The following is a 22,292-nucleotide window of genomic DNA, read 5'->3' as shown; positions in this document are numbered from 1 at the left end:
CTTATCCACCACATTCAAGTTCTTTCTGTCTCTCTTTATTATCTTACCATAACTTTTTGCCTTTTTTTTTTTGGGGGGAACCAGTGGTTTGAATAAAAATTGTATGAAGTGAGGGGATATTCATCGTTGAGGTCATTTTTTTAACTTTTGAAAAATTAATAATGTTACAATCAATTTGTTTGCCTAAATATTGGGTAAAGGTTGCTATTCATTCAATGATACTATCCACTTTGTAAGTCCACTTGCATTGGGCTGGCCTAAAATTTTGGGGCCTTGGTCTAATTTTATAATTTATCTTTTTATTAACATTTAAAAAATAATAATAAATAAAATAAGCAAAAACAATAATTTTTATTAAATAAAAAGAAATCAAAATTACATATTTTAATATTTTGACAATTCTAAAAGTTCATTTAAAATTTACTATTCTAGTATTTTTAGATGCAAATCAGTAATCAAAATACAACAATTAAGTTGTTCTTGCATTAAACTACCAAAATTGTAGCTTTATTGGAAGGAAAAAGAAGAAGATAATTATGATCTAATTTTTTGTTTTGAGAAATGACAATATCATTTAAAAATATTAATGTCTAATTAATAAAAACAACCTAAAATAATAAAAAGGCCTATCTCTTATGATTATTTTTACTAAAACATTTTAATATTTCAATGTTTTAAACGATTTCAAATATTTTAAAAAATAGAAAAATTTAAAATATATATATTTGTAAACTTAGGGCTGGACCAAAGTGGGGCCTTGTGCCACTGTACACCAAGCCCATGGTCAAACTCCCTCGTACAAATGCCTTAGCCCTATTTTGCCATCTTCATCTCCTTCTTCCATCCCATCTGCTTTTCAAGAACCCAAAACTATATATATATATATATAAATATATATATATCAGAAGCGAAAATGGCGACTCCACAGCTTCGAGTTATCATTGTCGATTTCATGAAGGATGCTGGTGATAAGCGCATTCCTGATCAGGGAAGCAAAAATCGTCGAGACGGTGGAAATGTCAGCGACAGTTTCCGTTGTCGACCCCGTCCGACACTGACAGCGGGGGGAAGAAGTTTCTTGCACGCGTGTCGTCGATTTGTCGTCGGAATCGATGGAAGTCGACGGAATCGTCCATTGTCGGTGAAGATTTCGGGTTTTGGGTGGATAAGATGGAAAGATCGGCCGGTTGTCGACAGGAAAAGGTGGAAGTTTCTGGGATATGTCGGTCGGACTGGTTGGGTGTGTTTGTGTTGATTTGTGTGTGTGTTTGGTTTGTGGTAATCGGTCGGAGAAAAAATGAAGGGGGAAAAGATGGGGATACACAGAGAGAAGAGAAGAGAAGTGAAGAGAAAAGAGAGGGCCTGGAAATTTTGGTTTTTTTTGTTTTTGGTTGTTAACTGATCTGGCACAGAAGGGAGGGAGGAAGAAGACGAAGGGAAGAGAGGAAGAAGAAGAAAGGATAAGAAAGAAATCTTTCTTCCACGTGGGGGAAGGGAAAGCGAAAGAAGAAAAGAAAAAAAAGATAAGAAAGAAATCTTTCTTTCACGTGGGGGAAGGGAAAGAGAAAGAAGAAAAGAAAAAAAGATAAGAAAGAAATCTTTCTTTCACGTGGGGAAGGAAAGAGAAAGAATAAAATAAAAAACTAAATAAAAATCTATGTGATGGTGATTTGTCGTGGTGGTATGAAAAAGTGAGAAGCAACTAATTCAATTATATTCTTAGCTTTTACCTCATCTAATTCATGTTATTGTTTTTAGTTATCATTTTTAATATGCTTGATTTTTACTATGATAATATTTTAATATACATCTTTTTATTTTTTTATTTTAATGTTTAATTTAATTTTATTTATTTTTTTAATAAATTTAATTTTATCTATTTAAAAATAAATAAATAATATTGTTAGTTTTTTTGTTATATAATATATAAGATTTTAGTATATATATTTAATTGGATGAGTATTTTATTATTATTGTACTCTAATTATTGAATTTTTATATTATTTTATTATATTAAATATTTTATATCTCAAAATTTGTATTTTAAATTAAAAATTTACAGTTTCCATAATCTTATCGATATTTCCATCGATATGTCTGTAAATTCATACTTTCGATATTTTCATCGACATCGATATTTTCTTCACTGTTCCTGATCTGTGTCGACACGTGCGAGAAGTAAGGACTTAGCACGGCATCAACCGAAAGCACAATGGCAGGGATTGCGTCAGAAGGATCGTCATGGATGAGCTGAAGGAGCTCGAGAAGGTTGGGGAAGTAATCGTCAACAGGAAGCGCCATACTTGGACGCTGGTGGTGAGGGAGGTTTCTCCTCTCCGTGAGGCCAACCTAGATGGATTTGTTACGTATGGGGTGAGGGTGTTATTTAATTATTTATTTTTAGTTATAGAATTTTAGCAATAATTACTAAATAAAGAAATTGTTGTCTCTTGTCTAGGTCATCTTGGATCTTTTTGATGACAAGAAGCCTGGAAGACTCGCGCAGACATCCCGTTACTACGAACTGCGCGAGAGAAATCGGGATCTGCAACTACCGCTGAATCGGTCGGAATTTTCCACTCGCTCTTTGAGGCCTCGAATGGTAAGATTACACAGTTGTTGAATCCTTGCTTGGATTATCTTTTCTGGCATGTATTTTAGATTTTAGGTCCTAAATATATAAAGTGGATGATCTTTTCTGGCATGTATTTTAGGTCCAAAATAGTAATATAGAATCAAGCTTATTGTGGCTCTATTTTATTCTTGACAATTCAATTTTTTATCTATATAATCATCTTCTCATGGACACCATTGGCTAGTTATACCATATCTGAATTTATATTATGTATTCTTTTCGATAATCTCTTTTAAGGTAAATTTTATATTCTCATACATTTCTATCTATGTTGATAATTACTGCATGCGTATTCAAGTCTTTTATCAAATTAGTGTTTTCTAAGGTATACCCTAGTTTCCTATTTATATAGTAATTAATGGTATGTCTTTCATCCATTATAATGCATTATTTTTATTTATGTTGATAATTATTACATGTAAGCCTTTTATCCAATAACTGTTTTTTAAGGTAAATCTTAGTTTCAATGTACTGTTAAATTTATACTTGAATATCTGATAATTTTTTTTTTGGTTAAATAGTACTAGAAAAACTGAAGAAAAAAAAAGAAACTTAAATATTAAATTATCTACTAGTCCTAAACTTTTTAAGACTACATCCTTAATAATTATTACAAGTAATTAATTTTTTTCTTTTTAAGTTTTTTAAGTATATTAAAATTGTGTAAACTATACTTAGATGAAGAATATTTTAAATTATGTTCTTTATAAAAGCTGTTTTTAGTGAGATAATAACAATATATATTAAAACTTAACAATATAAAATTAAAAACAATATAAAAATTTTGTTAATTTCTTATGTGAGCTAAGTTTACTAATTTCATTACTTTTCTTAACGTGTATTTCAAATTTCTTATTTTATTTTTTTTATTTTGTTTTTTTAGGCCTATTTTAGGGTGTTTTACTAATTTACTTTTTTTTAATCATTACTAATTTACTTAAATGTTCTTTTTGCACATATAATCTTTTACTAATTTCTTATTTGTTTAATGGTTGGTTTCTTCAATGCGTTTCATTTTATGTTTTTTTTTTTTTTTTTTTTTTGTGTACATATTATTTTATAATAAAAGTATAGCTCCTTTCTTTTTTTTTTTTTGTTTTTGTTTTTTTTGTTTTTTTTTTTTGGTTTACATTTAATTTTTTTAAGGACATAGGGAAAGGAAGCAAATGAGAGACAGAAAGAGAGACACGCACGGCACTCCAACAAGAAGGAAGAGAACCTTGGGCAATTCCCGCATGATTCTCTTCACCCAAACGCCAAAAATTTCATATTTTTTTATTAACAAAGAGTACAGAGGGACTCAACCTTGCTTTACAAATAATATACATACACCCCTGACATTTTCTTATTTACACATCAATGAAAAGTCTTTTATTGTGTATAGAGGGAAGCCAAAGACCAGCTGTAATTACTACAGAAATAAAAAATGAAAATTATCAGCAAGACTATCATCCAAGTACATGTACATGTGATTTACCAAAAAAAAAAAAATACATGTACATGTGCAGGTAAGCAAGTCTGTCATGGAAATATACATATCGTAAGATAAACAAAACCAAACGTAATGAGCAAAAATATAAAACTGATAAACTATTGAGGATAAACTGTAATGTCATGGCAGTAGGACTTTAAGCAAATGTCACATAGATCACCACTTACAGTTTTTGAACATGACTAACTAATAAATACGAGAATTTTATTTTTTGAGAGGTAAAAGATAGATCAATTGAGAATGAGGTACAAAACGACAAGAAAAATTATTTATACCTTTGCAAAGTAAGCATGCATTAGGCATGCTTGAATGTAACGTGCTCTCCTTGCCAACCAAAATGCAGACACTTTCTCTGGAGTTAAACAATCCCTATTCCATTCAGATGCCTTTCTGATCGTTACATTAGTTTCCCCATCCAAATTTGAAGTCAGAAACTGAGAATTAAGGAAGACTAGGTTGATTTAATCATGGAATACATCATATACTCTTAAGAATATTAAAAGAGAAAAAAGACAGAGGAAACTCAATGTGGTAGACACCATCCGGGGGATTTGGACTAACAAACCAGCAGGGAAGCCTGCAACCATTTGCAAGTATTTTATTCTTGTTTGGGAATATGAATAACAACCACTTGCAACATGACACAGTTGCAAGCACCATAGTTTTGGAAATCTTTGTAATGGTTCGAAAATTCTAGACCAGAATGCCAATATGCCCGAAAAGCACACATAACTAATGCAATAATGTCATAGTTAGCAGTTGGCAAAGAGCATAACCGTTTTCACATCTTAACATTCAGAGGAAAAACAGATATCATGTAAAGTCCATTTAATTATGCCTCTTACACCTTTTTAAAATAATAAAAAATCAATTTTATTGTCAACTTTTATTTAAAATTATTTCTACATTAATAAACATTGAAAAATCTGATCATGTTTTGGAGGTTAACACAGTTACGTAACTTATGTTTAAAACATGGATGGAATCAGAGGTCCAAATGTTTTAGGATTTCAATACTACATAACTTTAGTTTTTAAACTTAAACTGATTCATAATAGTTTAAACTCATTCAATCAATAACAAGATACCAGCACAAGATGCAAATTATATTAGCTAATACTTGGTAATGTAAGGTCTTACTTGGATCATGCCAAGCCTTGTCAGATCCCATGCATTAGATGGTGTCTATTATAAACCCCAAGTGGCACCTTCTTTATGCATTTTCACCACCCCTTTTGAGTCACCCTGCTACTACCTTACCTAAAAATTCACATCATTTTTTACGAGTCACCTGCCAACTACCAAGAAGAATGAATTTCCTTTCAGATTACCACCTCATTGTGTTTTTTCTCTTTTAAGTCTTTAATTTTCTTTAGTTTTGCTCTCCTTTTTCCTTTCTTGTTTGTCCTAACTTCAATGATGTTTCATTTGTTGTTAGGTTGTTTGTTAAATATTTTGTATACTTGAGTAACTATTTGAAGGATATTCAACATTGACTGGTGTTTTTAGAATTATATATTTGGACAGCAAGTAAAGCTTTGGAATTGGTGAAGAAAATATCTAAGTTTTGCACCGACTTTGAAGAGAAATCCAGAAGGTTTGAGTGAATTTAGCAACCGACATGCGCATGCTATAAAAAGGGAAGCTAGGGTGCCATGTAATGTGAGTTACTCATTGAGTAGAGTAGGCTCCTAGAGAGAGAGCTCTCATGTTAGAGTTACTAAATAATGCGAAGTGTTTATGTGTTAGTGTCCCAAAGGTTATCATGTGTGTGGATCCCGCTGCATGTATGGATGTTTTATGCTGTGTCCATGTAATTGTTTTGTATAAGTCATTAATCTAATATAAATGATTTATTTTCCTCCTAACACTGTTGAAGTATTTTATGAAAAAATCACTTGAAGGGGAAACAACCAAATATACAAGCACACTTGGAAATGTAATTTTATTGTACAAACAAATCTAACAATTTTACTGCACAAACAAATCTAACAACATTTACTTCTCTGAGTTACATGCAAATCAAAATTGTCTAAATAATTAAATCACCCATCAGACTGAATCCAAAAGCAAAACCCATGTGTGAAAATTACATGATTTTATGTGATTTTCGGAACCATTACCTGGTAACCATGTGAAGGGTCAATATTGACCTAGAAGATTCTAGAATTAACTAGTATATTTGATATACTTGGTTGGAAGTCGAGCATTGGAATTTGTGAAAAAAATATCTAAAATTGAGGATGAGAGCAAGTACACAGTAGAGAAGTCTAGAAGCTTTGAGTAGGCCAAAGCAACCGACTTTGTCAAGTATAAAAGGAAGCTTTGGCTTCCCTGCTTGGTGAGCTAGCAAGGGAGCTCCAAGAAGGCTCTCGGTTAGTGTGACTGAGAGCAAAGTTGTGGTAGAGTCTAATGTGTGTCTGTGTAAGTGGTGTACGTATTAAAGTGAGTAGAGTAGGCTCCTAGAGAAAGAGCTATCTTGTCCAAGTTAGTAGTGTCAGGTGTGTAGGTGTTAAAGTGTTTTATAGGTTATTATATATGTGGATCCCATTGAATGTATGAATGTTTTATAAATATATATATATATATATATATGTAAAAGTCTTGTAGAAGTCATTTCATATGGTATAAGTTATTATTTTCTCCCCCAACACCATGATCACCAGCAATCTCAATGATGCTTCTTCAGTTGAGTCACTCCCAAAACAATTACCCGGTAACCACAACCTGCAAGGATTCAATCAATAAAAAAAAAAAAAAAAAAAAAAAAAAAAACCCAACCATCAGACCCCATAAAAAAGCAAAACCCATACATCGTAAATTACAAAACTATGTGATTTCCAAAACAATTATAACCAGCAATTCCAATGTTGGTTGTTCGAGTCAAACCCACAACCACAATTATAAAACAAGAAGAAAATTACAAGAAAAATATGCTAAAAATCAAGTTATTTTCTTTCCTTTTCAAAACCCAAACGGCAATTAAGAAAATTACGCACCTTTACCATTAAACATTTGGGAATCCTCTGATTTGTGCTTTCAAACACCTGCACACCAAAGACAAAGTAGAAGTTAAGATACACCGCAGAGAGTGAAAACAAAAAATAATAATAAACCCTAAAAAATGAGACAAAAGCCCTAAATAGTAATCAGAGGGTAAGAAAAAGTCTCTGTCTTGCCCAATTTCTCTGGGAACGCCGATTGATGGCGTCGCAGACACGTGCCGATCTCATCACCTTTTTCAACAATCTCTGTTCCTCTGTCTGACCCATTATTATTATTATTATTATTTTCCTTCCAGAGAAACAGAAGGGTTTTCAGCATGAGAAGTTCATAATGTAGAAATATAACAAGGGCTAAAAACCAGGGAAAGAAAATATTGCCGTTCCTAAATTTGAATTTTTCTTACCGTTGGTTTTTCAAAATTCAAATTATTATCAATATTATTATTAATTTTCTCTCTCGCTTTCCTAGCCCAACTAGCATGAGGGTCATCTGAAAATTGGGCTTGACTGATGGCCATTATATGCCTAATTTCAGCCCAATTTAGTAAAGTTTTACATTTGGGATTTTTTCTTTCTTTTTTTTTTTTTTTTTTTTTTTGGGTGAAAAAATTTACCTTTCTAATAAATGGAATATAAGGAGGAAGATCCCTTCACTTTATAATCTCCATATTATGCTCAACACAAATTAATATTAAAAATATTTTTTTATCAATTTAATTTTTCTTGTTTACAATACCCCTTATTTGTGATTTTCAAATAGATATTGATATAACCGTTTTAATTTTTTTTGGATGAACATTTCGAAAGTATGTTTCATAATTGTTTGTTTATATAACAAAATTACATGTTTATAAAAATAAATAAACAATTAATACACAAATACTAAGTTTAGTGTTAAAACCTCTCAAATACTTAACAATACACAAATACTAAGTTTAGTGTTAAAACATCTCAAATACTAAGTTTAGTGGTGCAATTCATCTTTATTTAAGAAACCTCTCTAGCTTGCGCTAATCACTCTGTGAAATATAGTTATTGATGTAAGCCTGTTTTGTGAAAAAAAAAAAAAAAAAATTTGCAAGAAAATTTGGCAAAATGAAACTGATGTTCAATATCTTTTATGCTAAATAAGTAATATATATATAAACTTGCTAGTAACAATTTTTGTTATTCTTTATTCTTTTCTGCATAAAAGCTGACAGAGAACTTCAAGCTACGGATAAAATATTTGACATCATGATCAGGTAGCAGACACAATAGCATTATCACTTGGAATTTTCTCAATGGCTTCCTTATTGACTTTGTCACCTAAAGTAAAATTGTCCAGGTGACAATGATGATGTTTTAGATGGTAGTGGTGACAGCTTCAATGTTGGATTCGGAATCTCTGCAGGATCCTTATTCATATTAGCAATGAGAAAATCTTTGAATGAAACCAACTTCAGTTAGTTGAACTGAAATACATGTGAGCCACATAAATATAATAATTAATTCTTTGATTTTCATGGTTTTGCAATAATTATAAAATCACAAGTTTAAGGGCTATCAAGTGTTCCCCAAGTGTTCCCCCTCCTCTCCTTGATAATGCATTCTTAGTTGGGTTTGCTATGTGTATATGTAGGCTTTATTAATTTGTCTACCATTTTCACAGAGAGAGAGAGAGAGAGAGAGAGAGAAGGTTTTTGTATACTATTTTTATTTCATCTTCAGAGGAAAAAAAAAGACTTTGTATACTTTTTTTATTTTGATTATTTAAATAATCTGCTTAGCTTGAATTTTATTTCCAGAGTGCATTATAGCAAAATTATGACCTGTAGAAATTAAATAGTAATACACACTAAAATGAATCATTCAATTTTCAAAAATTTCAGAGATGCTTTATTGTGGTCTATTTATAAATTATAATTGGAAGGGGTTATGAAAACGAATAGTTTCATATATATGTTAAGTTTCAGAGATCATGAAAGGCAAAAGCTAGATGATTACGATCCAACCCAACTACTGAAGAAACACGCTTCAATTCTCTATTTGCCCTTTATTTTAATCGAATTAATATTGTGCCACAAATCACTATGTGGGGCTTTCAAATTTCATCTCTTTGCAGATAAAGAAAACAGAGAAAGCAGGATTGAAGAAACTAAAGGCATGAAAGAAGCAACAAATTCCAACCATATCCATAACTTCATTATTAAAGTGGGTCTTTTTTGGTGGAATAGATTCCAGCAAATTTTCAAAAATGAAGCTGATGATCATTATATCTTACATTAAGCTAATGATATATATTACTGGCTTGTGGTCTTTTTTATTATAGTTTATTCTTTTATGCATAAAAGCAGGTAAAGACATTTTCTCAGTGGCCTCTTCATTCTCTTTTGGACAAGACCAGTTTGTCTTCAAAGTCGGTATTGAGTCTATACTACTATTAATTGTCATCATCACCGTGGAACAACAATGGAGGAACTAGCTTTTAACAATTTTATATTATCAGCACTAACTTTTTCATTCATAAATATATCCACTATTTAATTAAAAAGAAAACAATAATGTATAGAGCCAAGTACTATGTTAAATTGTTTATATATATTACATTGAATTCAAAGTTTCTTCATCCTCTTATAAAAAACGAAGCTTATATTGAGATTTTGTTTTTGGTGTGGCATAAATGTTGTACCTCATGGAAACAGTTACATGGATTCCATTATTAACGTTACTGATTCTCTGCTTTATGGCACGAGAATTTCTTCCCAGAATTGATGCTGAGATGGTGAATTGCTTGGATTCAGACAAAGAAGCTCTTATGGACTTTAAGACTGACCTTCATGACCCTGAAAACCGGCTTTCTTCATGGAAGGGAAGCAACTGTTGTCAATGGCAAGGAATAAGCTGCAACAACACTACTGGAGCTGTTATTGCAGTTGATCTCCATAATCCACATGGTTCTTCTAGCAGGCATGACTTCTGGAGCCTCAGTGGAGAAATTAGACCTTCATTGACAAAACTGAAGTCCTTAAGACATTTGGACTTGAGTTTCAGCACATTCAATGACAATCTGATTCCTGAATTTTTTGGATATTTGAAAGATTTGCAATATCTAAACCTGTCAAATGCTGGGTTTAGTGGTGCACTTCCTCCAAATTTAGGAAACCTCTCTAGCTTGCAGTATCTTGATATCGAGTCGTTGGATTTACTTGTTCATAATCTTGAGTGGGTAACAGGTCTAGTTTCACTAAGGCATCTAATCATGAATGAAGTTAATCTTTCAATGGTAGGATCAAACTGGATTAGGACACTAAACAAACTCCCATTCTTAACTGAGTTGCATCTATCTTTCTGTAGTTTATCCGGTTCCATTCCACCTCTTACCTTTGTAAATATAACTTCTCTTGTTGTATTAGATCTTAGTCTTAACACCTTCAATTCAAAAATACCTGATTGGCCTGTCAATATTAGCAGCGATGTTACGTTGGATATAAGCAATAGTGACTTGTTTGGAAGAATTCCACTTGGTTTTGGCGAGTTGCCAAATTTGCAGTTTTTAAATCTTGCTGAGAATGACAATATCAGAGGAAGTTGCAATAAATTGTTGATGGGACGATGGGAGAAGATAGAAGTAGTCAATTTATTTTCCAATAAACTACATGGGGAACTTCCCAGTTCCATTGGAAACATGACATTCCTCACTCTCTTCGATCTCAGAAAGAATAATATTGAGGGAAGGATTCCAAGATCCATTGGCAAACTTTGCAACCTGATGCTTTTTCATATGTCAAGTAATAACTTGACTGGAACTTTACCCGGGTTACTTGAAGTAACAGAAAATTGCCTTTCCAGGCGGCCACTACCCAGTTTGCAGTACTTGGATTTGTCGGACAACCACTTGGTTGGTAAGTTACCAGAGTGGTTGGGCCATCTTGAGAGTCTCGTACATCTTCATTTGTCCACTAATTCTTTATATGGTCCCATCCCAGATTCTTTAGGATTACTGCAAAACCTTGTTGATTTGTGGCTACAAAGGAATGAATTAAATGGGACACTCCCAGAAAGTTTAGGACAACTTCCTGAGTTGGATACCTTTGATGCTTCTTCCAATCATTTGATGGGTATAGTCACTGAAACCCATTTTTCAAAACAAGGCAAGCTAAGTTATTTAGCTCTGTCTTCAAATTCTTTCGCCTTGAATGTCAGCTCCAACTGGGTTCCCCCAATCCAACTCTTGTATCTTTTTATGCGTTCATGCCATTTGGGTCCTTCATTTCCTCATTGGCTTAAGTCACAAAAGGATATCAGGTATTTCGATTTGTCAAATGCTAGAATTTATGGTACCATACCCTTTTGGTTTTGGGAAGTTTTCCCTAATGCGGTACTGTTGAATGTTTCCTTTAATCACTTAGAAGGTCAGCTACCAAGTTCATTACCATTTCCTAATTCTTAACCAGATATTGATTTGAGTTCAAACCTCTTCTAAGGTCCCATTACTCTTCCAATTTTCAGGAGTGACTTACGTGATTTGTCCAATAATAGATTTTCTGGTCCTATGCCAAGTAACTTTGATGGTTCAGTTAGTTTTCTCTCTATTTCGAACAACCAGATAGATGGAGAAATCCCAGCTTCTATATGTAAGAGATTTGCCCAAGTCATTGATCTTTCAAATAACAGCTTAACAGGAAGTATTCCATCATGCAAAGGGGAAAGTTCAATGCTCCAGGTATTAGACCTCAGTAAGAACAATTTACCTGCGAATATTCCTGGATCCTTAGGTCAGCTAAGTATGCTTCAAACATTGCACCAAGACGACAACGAGTTCTCAGGAGAGCTCCCATCATCTTTCCAAAACTTATCAAGTTTGGAAACTCTGGATCTTGGAAACAACAGATTAATGGGTAGAATTCCACCATGGATTGGAGCAGGTTTCCAAAGTTTGAGGATTCTCATCTTGAGGTCGAATGCATTTTTTGGAGAACTTCCATCGGCGCTATCAAACTTAAGTTCGTTACAAGTCCTGGACTTGGCAGAAAATCAGTTGAATGGCAGCATTCCTGCTTGCTTTGGAGTCAAAGCTATGTCGGAAGTCCAAACCAATAACATTTATTTATTCTATGGGGCACTCAACTTACAATCGGTATCTATGATAATCAGCAAGTATTATGAAGAAAATGTTGTTTTGACTATGAAAGGCCAGTCTCGAATATTCAACAAGATCCTCAACCTTGTAGTTTGCTTAGATCTCTCAGGAAATAATTTGACTGGAGATCTTCCTGGAGAAATAACAAAATTATTGGGATTAGTTTTTTTGAACTTGTCCAGAAATCATATTAGTGGACACATTCCCAAGAGGATTCCGGAGTTGAAGCAATTGTCATCACTTGATCTCTCAAGTAATAAGTTCACAGGTGCTATTCCTCAAAGTATGGCATCACTCTCATCTTTGGGCTACATGAATTTGTCAAACAAGAACTTCTCAGGTAGGATCCCTTACAAGGATCATTTGACAACTTTTGAAGCATCCTCTTTTGCTGGAAACCCAGGACTTTGCGGTGATCCACTTACTTTAAAATGTCCAGGCGATGATCCGGATAAGTATACTACAAGTGGTGAGTCTGGTGACAGCTTTGTTGATAAGTGGTTTTACTTCGAGTATTGGATTGGGATTTGCGGCTGGAATTCTGATAATGGCATTGAGAAAATCTTGGAGTGTTTTCTACTTTGATGTTGCAGATGATGTTGTTGAAAGGATTCTATATCTGTGGTTGAAAGATAGAACCATACAACAGAGGACAAGAAGGCATCACCAGGGAAGATAGAGTTTCTTGATTATCAGGCTACAGAAAGAAGGGCGATCTCTTGATTCAGATTTTCCTTCAATTACTGGAAGCTTAAAGAGCTATGCATATAACTTCCTCTTGCTTGAATGAACAAATAAATCTTTTATTTACTTTGAAGATGATCATTCAAACCAAAAAGACTTGGTTTTGGGTGACAACTCTGTATTTTGTTTTTGCAATTTAAAATTTTGCATCTGCTTCACAGAAAAAAAAAAAAAAAGAAAAAAAAAAAAAGAAATCAATATCTCAATAAAAGCAGAGGAGTATAAAATTGTATGATAACTATATCTATATATTGGTTGTCCCAAAAATAAATTGGAGTATATGTACACAAGCCTGACTAGAATTTTGTAGTCCAACAAATTTTCTATCTCTGTTTAGACTTCAGAGATAACTGGCCTTACAAACAGCTATTTTTGATGGGCTACAGAGTGAGTGCAAGTACAGAGTGCCTGATAAAAAAAATAAATAAATATAATTTGCCAGTTTAAGCATTCGTTAGCATGTTATGATCATTCCCTTAACAATACTAGTATATATCAGGCGTTGACATACTTTGTGTTACTTATAAAACCACAAGTTTAAGGACTAACTAGTTTTTTTTTTCCCCTTAATAATGTGTTCTTACTTGGATTTACTATGGTAGTATATAGGCTCTGTTACTTTGTCAACCATTCTCAATACCACTTTTATTCATTTATTTAAATTAAAATCTGCTTAGGTCTAATTTTCGTTTCCAAAATAAATTTATACGGATTATGTTATTCTACCAGGTGAAAGTAGAAATTAAGTATTTATTAGTTAACATGGATGATGGATATAAATATATATATATATATATATATATCTTTAGATCAATCATTTTTTAAAAATTTCCACATATGTTGAACCATGACAGATTGTAATTGAAGGGGGTGGAAAGGAATAGTTTTTTATGTTAAGCTCCAGCCATGACAAGTAAAACCTAGACGATTATGGCCCAACAACTAAAAAAACAATTTTCAAACGTCATAGTATAAACTACAGAATGGTTTAAAGGGTCCATTTAATTACCTTTTATTTTAATCAAATGCTGTAACGTCATGTCCCACTAAATCACTCTGTGGAATGTCATTATTAAAGTAAGCCTGCTTTGTGGAATGAACTTGCAAACAATTTGCAAAAATGAAGCTGATCATTATTATCTATATTAAACAAGTAATATATAGTCTTTCTTGTATTCTGCATAAAAGCTGGCAGGGAACTTTGTCACCAAGAAAGCTAAGAATAAAAAAATTTACACCGATATCAGATAGACTCAATTGCATTATCTCATGGAATTTTCTCAGTGGCTTCCTTATTGATTTGGTAAGAAGATATGATAATAGAAGATCGTCTGAGTTCTACTCCACCTACTGTAAATTGTCTAGGTGATGATGATGATGATGATGATGATGATGGTTCTACATAATATTGGTTACATCTTTAGTGTTGGATTGAGAATTTCAGTAGGATTTTCTAGTTCCTTATTCATATTGGGAATGATAGAATCTTTGAATGAAGCCTATAAAATCTTTGAGCGAAGCGTACTTCAGTTTTATATTATATCAAAGACTTAAGCCATTGAAAATAAAAAAGCCTACTATAGAATGCTTTAAAGGTTTCTTTTTTGTACCTTTTATTTTAATCAAATGCTATGCCCATTTTCTTCTACTAAATCACTCTGTGGGGCTTTCCAAATCTATATTCCATTTGCAGAGAAAGAAAAAGAGAGAAAGCAGGTTTGAAAAATCAAAAGGGTATTAAGGATGCAACCAATTCCAACTATATGCCAAATGTCATTATTAAAGTAAAAGCCTTTTGTGGAATAAACTGCAACAAATTTTTGAAAAACGAAGCTGATGATCATTATTAGATTTAGTTGTAGTCTTTTTGTATAGTTTATCATTTTCTGCACAGAATCTGGCAGAAACCACTCACCAACAGAGCTAAGAAAAAGAAAAGGAAGCGATTTCCTCATTGGCTTGGAAAAAGAACCTGCTTGTCAACAAATTCATAACGGGTTAATACTATTTGTCATCACCACGTAATACCGAAAGTGAATTGATCGGAACAACAGAGGAGAACATAGTTTTTAAAGGTTTCTGATGGAGTTAGTTAGAGACAATGCTTTTGGCAATTTTAAATTATTAATCACCACTAACTTTATCATGGATAAATACAGCCACTACTTCACATTGCTTTATATGTTACTTTGAATGCAAAGTTTCTTCTTCCTCTTCACCAAAACGCCTTTTTTTTTTTTTTTTTTTTTTCACATAAAGGTTGTTCCTATGATGGGAACAATTGCGGGGCTTCCATTAATGTTACCGATTCTCTGCTTTATAGTTATAGGAGAATTTCTTCCTAACACTGATGCTAAGTTGATGAATTGCTTGGAGTCAGACCGAGAAGCTCTTACTGACTTCAAGAATGGACTTCATGATCCTGAAAACCGGCTTTCTTCATGGGAGGGAAGCAACTGCTGTCAGTGGTGGGGAATAAGCTGTGAGAACACTACTGGAGCTGTTATTTCAGTGGATCTCCATAATCCATATCCAGAAGCTGAAGCTGGTTTGGATTCTTCTGGCAGGTATGCATTCTGGAACATTAGTGGGGAAATTAGATCTTCATTGACAAAACTCAAGTCCTTGAGACATTTAGACTTGAGTTTCAACACATTCGATGACAACCCAATTCCTGAATTTTTTGGATCTTTGAAAAATTTGCAATATCTAAACCTCTCAAATGCAGGGTTTAGTGGTGCAGTTCCTCCAAATTTAGGAAACCTCTCTAGCTTGCTATATTTTGATTTGAAGGACTCTAGGAGATTACATGTTGATAATCTTGAATGGGTAACAGGCCTTATATCTCTAAAGCATCTTGTGATGAATGAAGTTGATCTTTCAATGGCAGGATCAGACTGGATTAGGACACTGAACAAGCTTCCATCGTTAACTGAGTTGCATCTATCTAGTTGTATGTTATCTGCTCCCATCCCACCTCTCACCTTTGTAAATTTAACTTCTCTCGCTGTCCTAGATCTCAGTTACAACTCCTTAAATTCAAAAATACCTGATTGGCTTGTCAATATTAGCAGCCTCGTTTCCTTGGATTTAACATTAAATAACTTTTATGGAAGAATTCCACTTGGTTTTAGTGACCTCCCTAATTTGCAGATTTTAGTTCTTAATAGTAACTACAAGCTTACAGCAAGTTGCCATCAATTGTTTAGAGGAAGGTGGGAGATGATAAGAGTTCTTAATTTAGCAGGCAATAAACTTCATGGGAAACTTCCTGCTTTCATTGCAAACCTGACATTTCTCACTGACCTAGCCCTTGGTGCCAACAATGTCAGGACCCGTTCAAAATTCCTCACCGGAACCCTAGACAAGCCCTGATCCCAAGGAAACCCTACTGGACCCTCCAATGGAAAATTTGGCAGAACCTCCCCTAAGGGTTGGACTTACCACCAATTTCCTGCACTGAAAACACACTTCTATATACATCCTCTTATTCCTCCCACGTTACTACAATATAATTCCACAAATTTACAGCACTCCAAATGAATAACAGTAAATCAGTGCATAAATAACAACTACATGTCCAATACAGTATACAGAGCATTATACAAATAAATATAGAATTAATACAATGACAGATGAAGCAATACAAGATGAAGAGGAAAAAGGGAAGAAATGCTTCTTGGACTTCTGGCAATGAATTGAGACTTCTAGCTTGCCCCGAACAATCAACGTCTCCCAACCTGGACCTAGGGGAACGGAATTTTAAAAATATGAGATGCTAATCATCTTAGTGAGTGACCCTAACTACTGTACAATTATAATATTAATAATAATTATAGTACACTTGATTAATTAAGAATAAATAAATAAATAGATAATAATTAATTGAAGATAATACCTCAAAACTCTCACCATTCACTCGGTTGGAAAAGTTCCCCTTTTAAAACATTTTCGCAAAACCCAATTATTCTTATGCCCAAAAATCAAGGAATCGTTAATTTAATAAATAATAATTAAATAATCCAAATATAAATAAAATGTAATAAAACACAATAAATAATTTTAGAACACTTTAGGGTTTGAAATTTCTATCCGAAAATTTATATTTGACGCACTACACCATATACCAGTGATGCCCTCCGATACCCAGCGTCCCGAGCACCGACTGGCGGAGGGGTTAAAGAGAGAAACTTGCATACGGTCGCTTCGGTATCCCGACAGTGCCGCTGCTGAAACCGTCATCCTGACCACAGAGGGGGGCGGCTATGGCCAATATCAAACTTGTCTACCCTCGGTCCAATAGCAACTCACAGGAGACATAATAACTTGCACGCTAATCCACATATACAGCCAAAACACCAATACTATATGAGTGCGTCTAAAACCAATTATTAAATTTATTATTAAAGTACCAATTTTCCAAAATTCACCGTGGGAATTACACCATTTTTCAAATTCACAATCCCACATTTTCCTTTAACATTTCCGGTACAAAACCACCGATAACAATATACAAATAATTTTTCTCGTATCACAAAGTCCACCAATTAATATTCCACGGGCATAATTATAAAATTTGAAACCACCAATTTAAACAAATATTTTCCTTAAAATATTTAAACCAATCATGCCCAAAAATAATATTAAAATCCAGATATAATTAATTAATGAAAATACCTTGCTCATGCGTAATAAATACAATTAAATCACAATAATAATAATCGAAAATTTCTTAATAACCCAAACTTCCGTTTAGCACCAATGGGTATATATATATATATAAAATAATATTTTTTCCACAATTATATTTAAATTCCACCACATGAGCATAATTCTAGATACCAAATTAACACCAAATAAATATAATTAATCACCCCAAAATAGTTTTAAATGTGGGTCACTCATCTGGAACACGCAATTAACCCACGATCCATCATAGGACCGATTCGTCAATCCACACGTGCTCCTAAAATAACAATTCATACACAGTCAAATAAAATAATATTTTATTCGGGTAAATAATACCCGGTACCCCGGGGGTTAAACACAAACGTTAACCAAAATTGATGAGTAATATACCGAATCGAAGCTTGAGTGACGAGGATTATGAATCCGGTCTTACTTCCCGGAGATCGGACCGGTGGTGGCTGAAATCTCGCCAGAAAGCTCTCGACATTTAGAGCCTCGATTCTCCCAAACCGTCACGAATTGGAGGAAAAGGATATCGGGTCTGGGTTCAGGGGGTCGGAATTAGTGGGGAAGGACCGGCGGTGCAACTGGGTACTCGCCAGAATAGTAATTTCTTCGGTGAGCCGTCGCGGTCACCGGCAACCGTCGCCTGCAGCGGCTCGTCCGGTGACCGATGGCTGAGATTTTTGGGAGTTTTATAGATTGAATAAAGAGGGTTCCAACGGGACCGGCGATGAGGCAAACAGAGGCCGGACGGCGAAGAGATTTGGGTTTGAAGATTTTTGGCCCCTCGCCGAAAAATACTCCGATCCCGGCGCTTCGGAGGTCCGGTAACCGTGAAATTTGGTGGGCCGGCCGGAAATGAGGAGATGATGAGGGTTGGATGGCGCGTGTGGGCTGAATATGGCCGGAAATGGGTCATACGGCAGTGGCCGGTGGTGGAGGGGAAAAATCACCGTCGCCAGAAAACGCTCCGATCCGAGCGCATCATCGGTCGGTTGGCCGTGAAATTTTGGGGGTTGGCCGAGAATGGAGAGGCGCTCTTGCCTGGCCGGCACGTGTGGCAAGATTCAGCCGTAAAAGTTTGCAACTCCGGCGGCCGGTGGTTTTCTCTCTCCCTCTCTCTCTCCTCTCTCTCTTTCTCTCCCCTCCCCCGCCGTTTTGCCAAAATAAAAGCCACCGTGGGTGACACTGTTCACCCACATGGACCTCTCCGATGTCGACACGTGGCATCACTGTTCACTTAAGCCAGATATATTAAAATATTACGGTATTCGAAAAACTTCACATATCCATAACTTTTTAACTAGGTGTCCAATTTAAGCGTGTCATTAGTCTATGAACTCGTATCGACGAGTACTTTACAACCATACAAAAGTCAAAGCAAAATTCTACAACCATAAAAAGTCAACTTCCAGCACCTTTTGGACAGTTTGAATCTCGACTTGTTTTGCTCATAACTTTCAAACTGTAGCTCCGTTTTCAACGTACTACTAGTCTACAAATTTGTGCCAACATGTACTTCGTAACGGTACCTCAGTCAACCTAGAATTCCATCCAAGTCAGAAAGTCAACTTTTACCCCTTGGTCAATGGTCAACGGTCAAAGTCAACAGTCAACGGTCAATCTCGGTCAAAGTTGGAAAATTTCCGTTGTACTTTAGGACGGGGTGTTACAAACAATGTTGAGGGTGAGATTCCAAGCTCAATTGGAAAACTCTGCAACTTAATGTATTTTAGTATATCAGATAATAACTTGACTGGAACCTTGCCAGAATTCCATCAAGGCATAGAAAACTGCCTTTCTGAAAGTCTATTGCGCTTGAAATTGTCACAAAATCACTTGTTAGGTAGCTTACTACAATGGCTTGGTCAGCTTAAGAATCTTGTCCATCTTGATTTGACGAATAACTTTCTATATGGTCCTATACTAGATTCTTTAGGATCACTACAAAAATCTTTCTGTTCTGTGGCTAAATGGGAATGAATTGAATGGTCCCCTCCCAAAAAGTTTGGGACAACTTTCTGAGCTGTCTTCTTTGGATGTTTCTTCCAATCAATTGACGGGTATGGTTACTGAAACACATTTTTCAAATCTCGGTAAGCTAAAATATTTACGCCTATCTTCAAACTCTTTCACCATGAATATTAGATCCAATTGGGTTCCCACATTCCAAGTCTGGCGTCTTGACATACATTTCATGCCATTTGGGTCCTTCGTTTCCTGCATGGCTTAACTCACAAAAGGAAGTCAATGATTTGGATTTGTCAGATGCTAACATTTCTGGCTCCATTCCAAACTGGTTTTGGGACATTCCTCTAAGCTATCATCGTTGAATATTTCTTACAATCGATTAGAAGGTCATCTGCCAAGTCTTCTAAACTTGGCATCAAACGCAGTGGTTGATGTCAGCTCAAACCTCTTCAAAGGGTCCATTCCTCTTACAAGTGATGATTTTTACTTTCTCAACGTATCCAAAATTAAACTTTCTGGTACTATTCCATATAACATTAGTGGTTCCCTAATTTTCCTCTCGATTTCAGACAACCAAATAACTGGAGAAATCCCAGCTTCTATAAGCAACAATCCTAGTCTTCAAGTCATTGATCTTTCCAATAACAACCTAATAGGAAGTATTCCATCAGTCTTTATGAATTGTTTTTACATTAAAGCACTGGACCTTAGTAAAAACAATTTATCTGGAAGTATCCCTACTGACTTAGGCTTCTTAAGTATGCTTCAAACATTGCACCTAAATGACAACAACCTCTCTGGAGAGATCCCATCATCTTTCCAAAACTTAGCAAGTTTGGAGACGTTGGATCTTGGAAACAACAGATTAACAGGTACAATTCCAGCATGGATTGGGAAAGGTCTTGAAGGACTAAAAATTCTCAAATTGAGAGGCAATGCATTTTCGGGAGAACTTCCACTGGTGCTATCAAATTTAAGTTCAATGCAAGTCCTGGACCTGGCAGAAAATCGGTTCCAAGGTAGCATACCAGCTAGCTTTGGAGATTTCAAAGCAATGACACGAGTCCAAAACATAAACCGCCATCTACTCTATGGGATGTTTGGAAAACTTTATGAAGAAAACTTGGTTGTGAATATGAAAGACCAGTCTTTGATTTTCAGCAAGATCCCCTCCCTTGTAGTCAACATGGATCTCTCTGGAAATAATTTGAGTGGAGATCTTCCAAGAGAGATAACAAAATTGTCGGGTTTAGTGTTTCTAAATTTGTCAAGAAACCGTATCAGTGGACACATTCCAGAGAGCATTTCAAAGTTGAAGCAATTGTCATCACTTGATCTCTCAAGTAATAAGCTCTCAGGTGCTATTCCTCGAAGTTTGGCATCATTCTTATTTTTGGGGTTCCTGATTTTGTCAAACAATAACTTCTCTGGTAGGATCCCTTATACAAATCATATGACAACTTTTGATGCACCCTTTTTTGCTGGAAACATTGGCCTTTGTGGTATTCCACTTGATGTAAAATGTCCAAGTGATGATGAAGATGATGTTGATCCAGAAAAGGGATTGAATACTTCGAAGAATAGTAGAAATGGTGACACTTCTACCGATAAGTGGTTTTACTTGATTGTTGGATTGGGATTTGCAGTAGGAATTCTTGTTCCTTATCTGGTAATCACGATGAAAAGGTCTTGGAGTGTAGCATACTTCAATGCTGTTGAGAAAGTTGTAGATAGAATACTATTCCTGTGGTTGAAGTATAGAACTAGACAGCAGAGGAACCAAAGAAGATGAGAGTATGCTTTGTTTCTTCACTTTGTTATCTTGAAATGCATACTCTGCTTTCTTTGTCACTAGTTTATGTCAACTCATGTTACTCATGTTACTTGTCAAGTTCCCTTTTCACCTAATAGCTCTTATAATTTCATTTATAAATTGTATTATGTTTATTTGACTCTGTTTCTCATCTATTAACCATCACTTCTGTATCTATATTTCAATCTTCAAAGTATTTTTTTTCCTAGTTTATAATTATTATTTATTTTTCTATTTTTATGTAGAAGGGAGAGGGAAGTATGTACTGTATTATATTGGAAAATCTCAATTTTTATGCAAGTACAAATTGTGAAGGTTCAGTGATATGATAGAGCTCTAAGGAAAAGGTTGCTGTTCCTCATGACTTCAAGATGGGAAAGTGAGAAGCCTCACCAAGTATCCAGAGGAGAAAGCAGTATGAGTTTAGGACACTGTTGATAGCCTGAAGGAATAAGATAATGTGATATATATATATATATATATATATATTCTGTTGTTTCTCTATCCCAACCTCGTTGTAATTTGTTATTATAAAATAGAAACAGAAAAAATGTGAATAATGGGATATTTTATTATGCTTCTGTACATTAGGTTTTATAACCTTTTCTAGGATACATAATAGGTAATAAATCCCCTAATTCTAAATATAAATAAAATAAAATAAAACTGATTCCTAAATATCTGTACAACTCATAACTACCTAAAAAAAAAAAAAAACACACATAATCAAACACATATGTACAAAATCTTCCAACACTCCCCTTCAAGCTGGCATGAATATATCACTCATGGCAAGCTTGCTAACTAAGTTCTCATAC

At 34.5% G+C, this 22,292-nt stretch overlaps 2 protein-coding genes and 1 pseudogene across 3 annotated transcripts; all 3 read left to right on the top strand.

Annotated features, from left to right (window-relative positions):
• The first annotated feature begins 454 nt into the window (after positions 1–454).
• On the top strand, positions 455–4,040 carry LOC107404164 (uncharacterized). Of its 2 annotated transcripts, none has more exons than XM_025068539.3 (3): positions 455–2,373; positions 2,459–2,602; positions 3,789–4,040. In XM_025068539.3, exons 1-3 carry the CDS (start codon positions 2,242–2,244, stop codon positions 3,915–3,917), a joined length of 405 nt encoding a protein of 134 aa, XP_024924307.3. In that variant the 5' UTR covers positions 455–2,241; the 3' UTR covers positions 3,918–4,040. The 2 variants fall into 2 exon arrangements, with proteins under 2 accessions (XP_024924307.3, XP_048330213.2); XM_048474256.2 differs by having other exon boundaries at positions 456–2,373; positions 3,782–4,040.
• Positions 4,041–9,821: 5,781 nt separating this feature from the next.
• On the top strand, positions 9,822–12,933 carry LOC132800687 (receptor-like protein EIX2; annotated as a pseudogene).
• Positions 12,934–15,269: 2,336 nt separating this feature from the next.
• On the top strand, positions 15,270–21,453 carry LOC132800686 (receptor-like protein EIX2). The gene is made up of 3 exons (XM_060814905.1): positions 15,270–16,325; positions 19,630–19,786; positions 20,045–21,453. The coding sequence occupies exons 1-3, from the start codon at positions 15,270–15,272 to the stop codon at positions 21,451–21,453; spliced, it is 2,622 nt and encodes an 873-aa protein (XP_060670888.1).
• Positions 21,454–22,292: the final 839 nt, after the last annotated feature.

The sequence above is a fragment of the Ziziphus jujuba genome, chromosome 2 (genome assembly GCF_031755915.1).
Source record: "Ziziphus jujuba cultivar Dongzao chromosome 2, ASM3175591v1".
Taxonomy (NCBI): Eukaryota; Viridiplantae; Streptophyta; class Magnoliopsida; order Rosales; family Rhamnaceae; genus Ziziphus; species Ziziphus jujuba.
The sequence above is the reverse complement of the archived record's forward strand: the minus strand, read 5'-3'. Positions and strand labels throughout refer to the sequence as shown.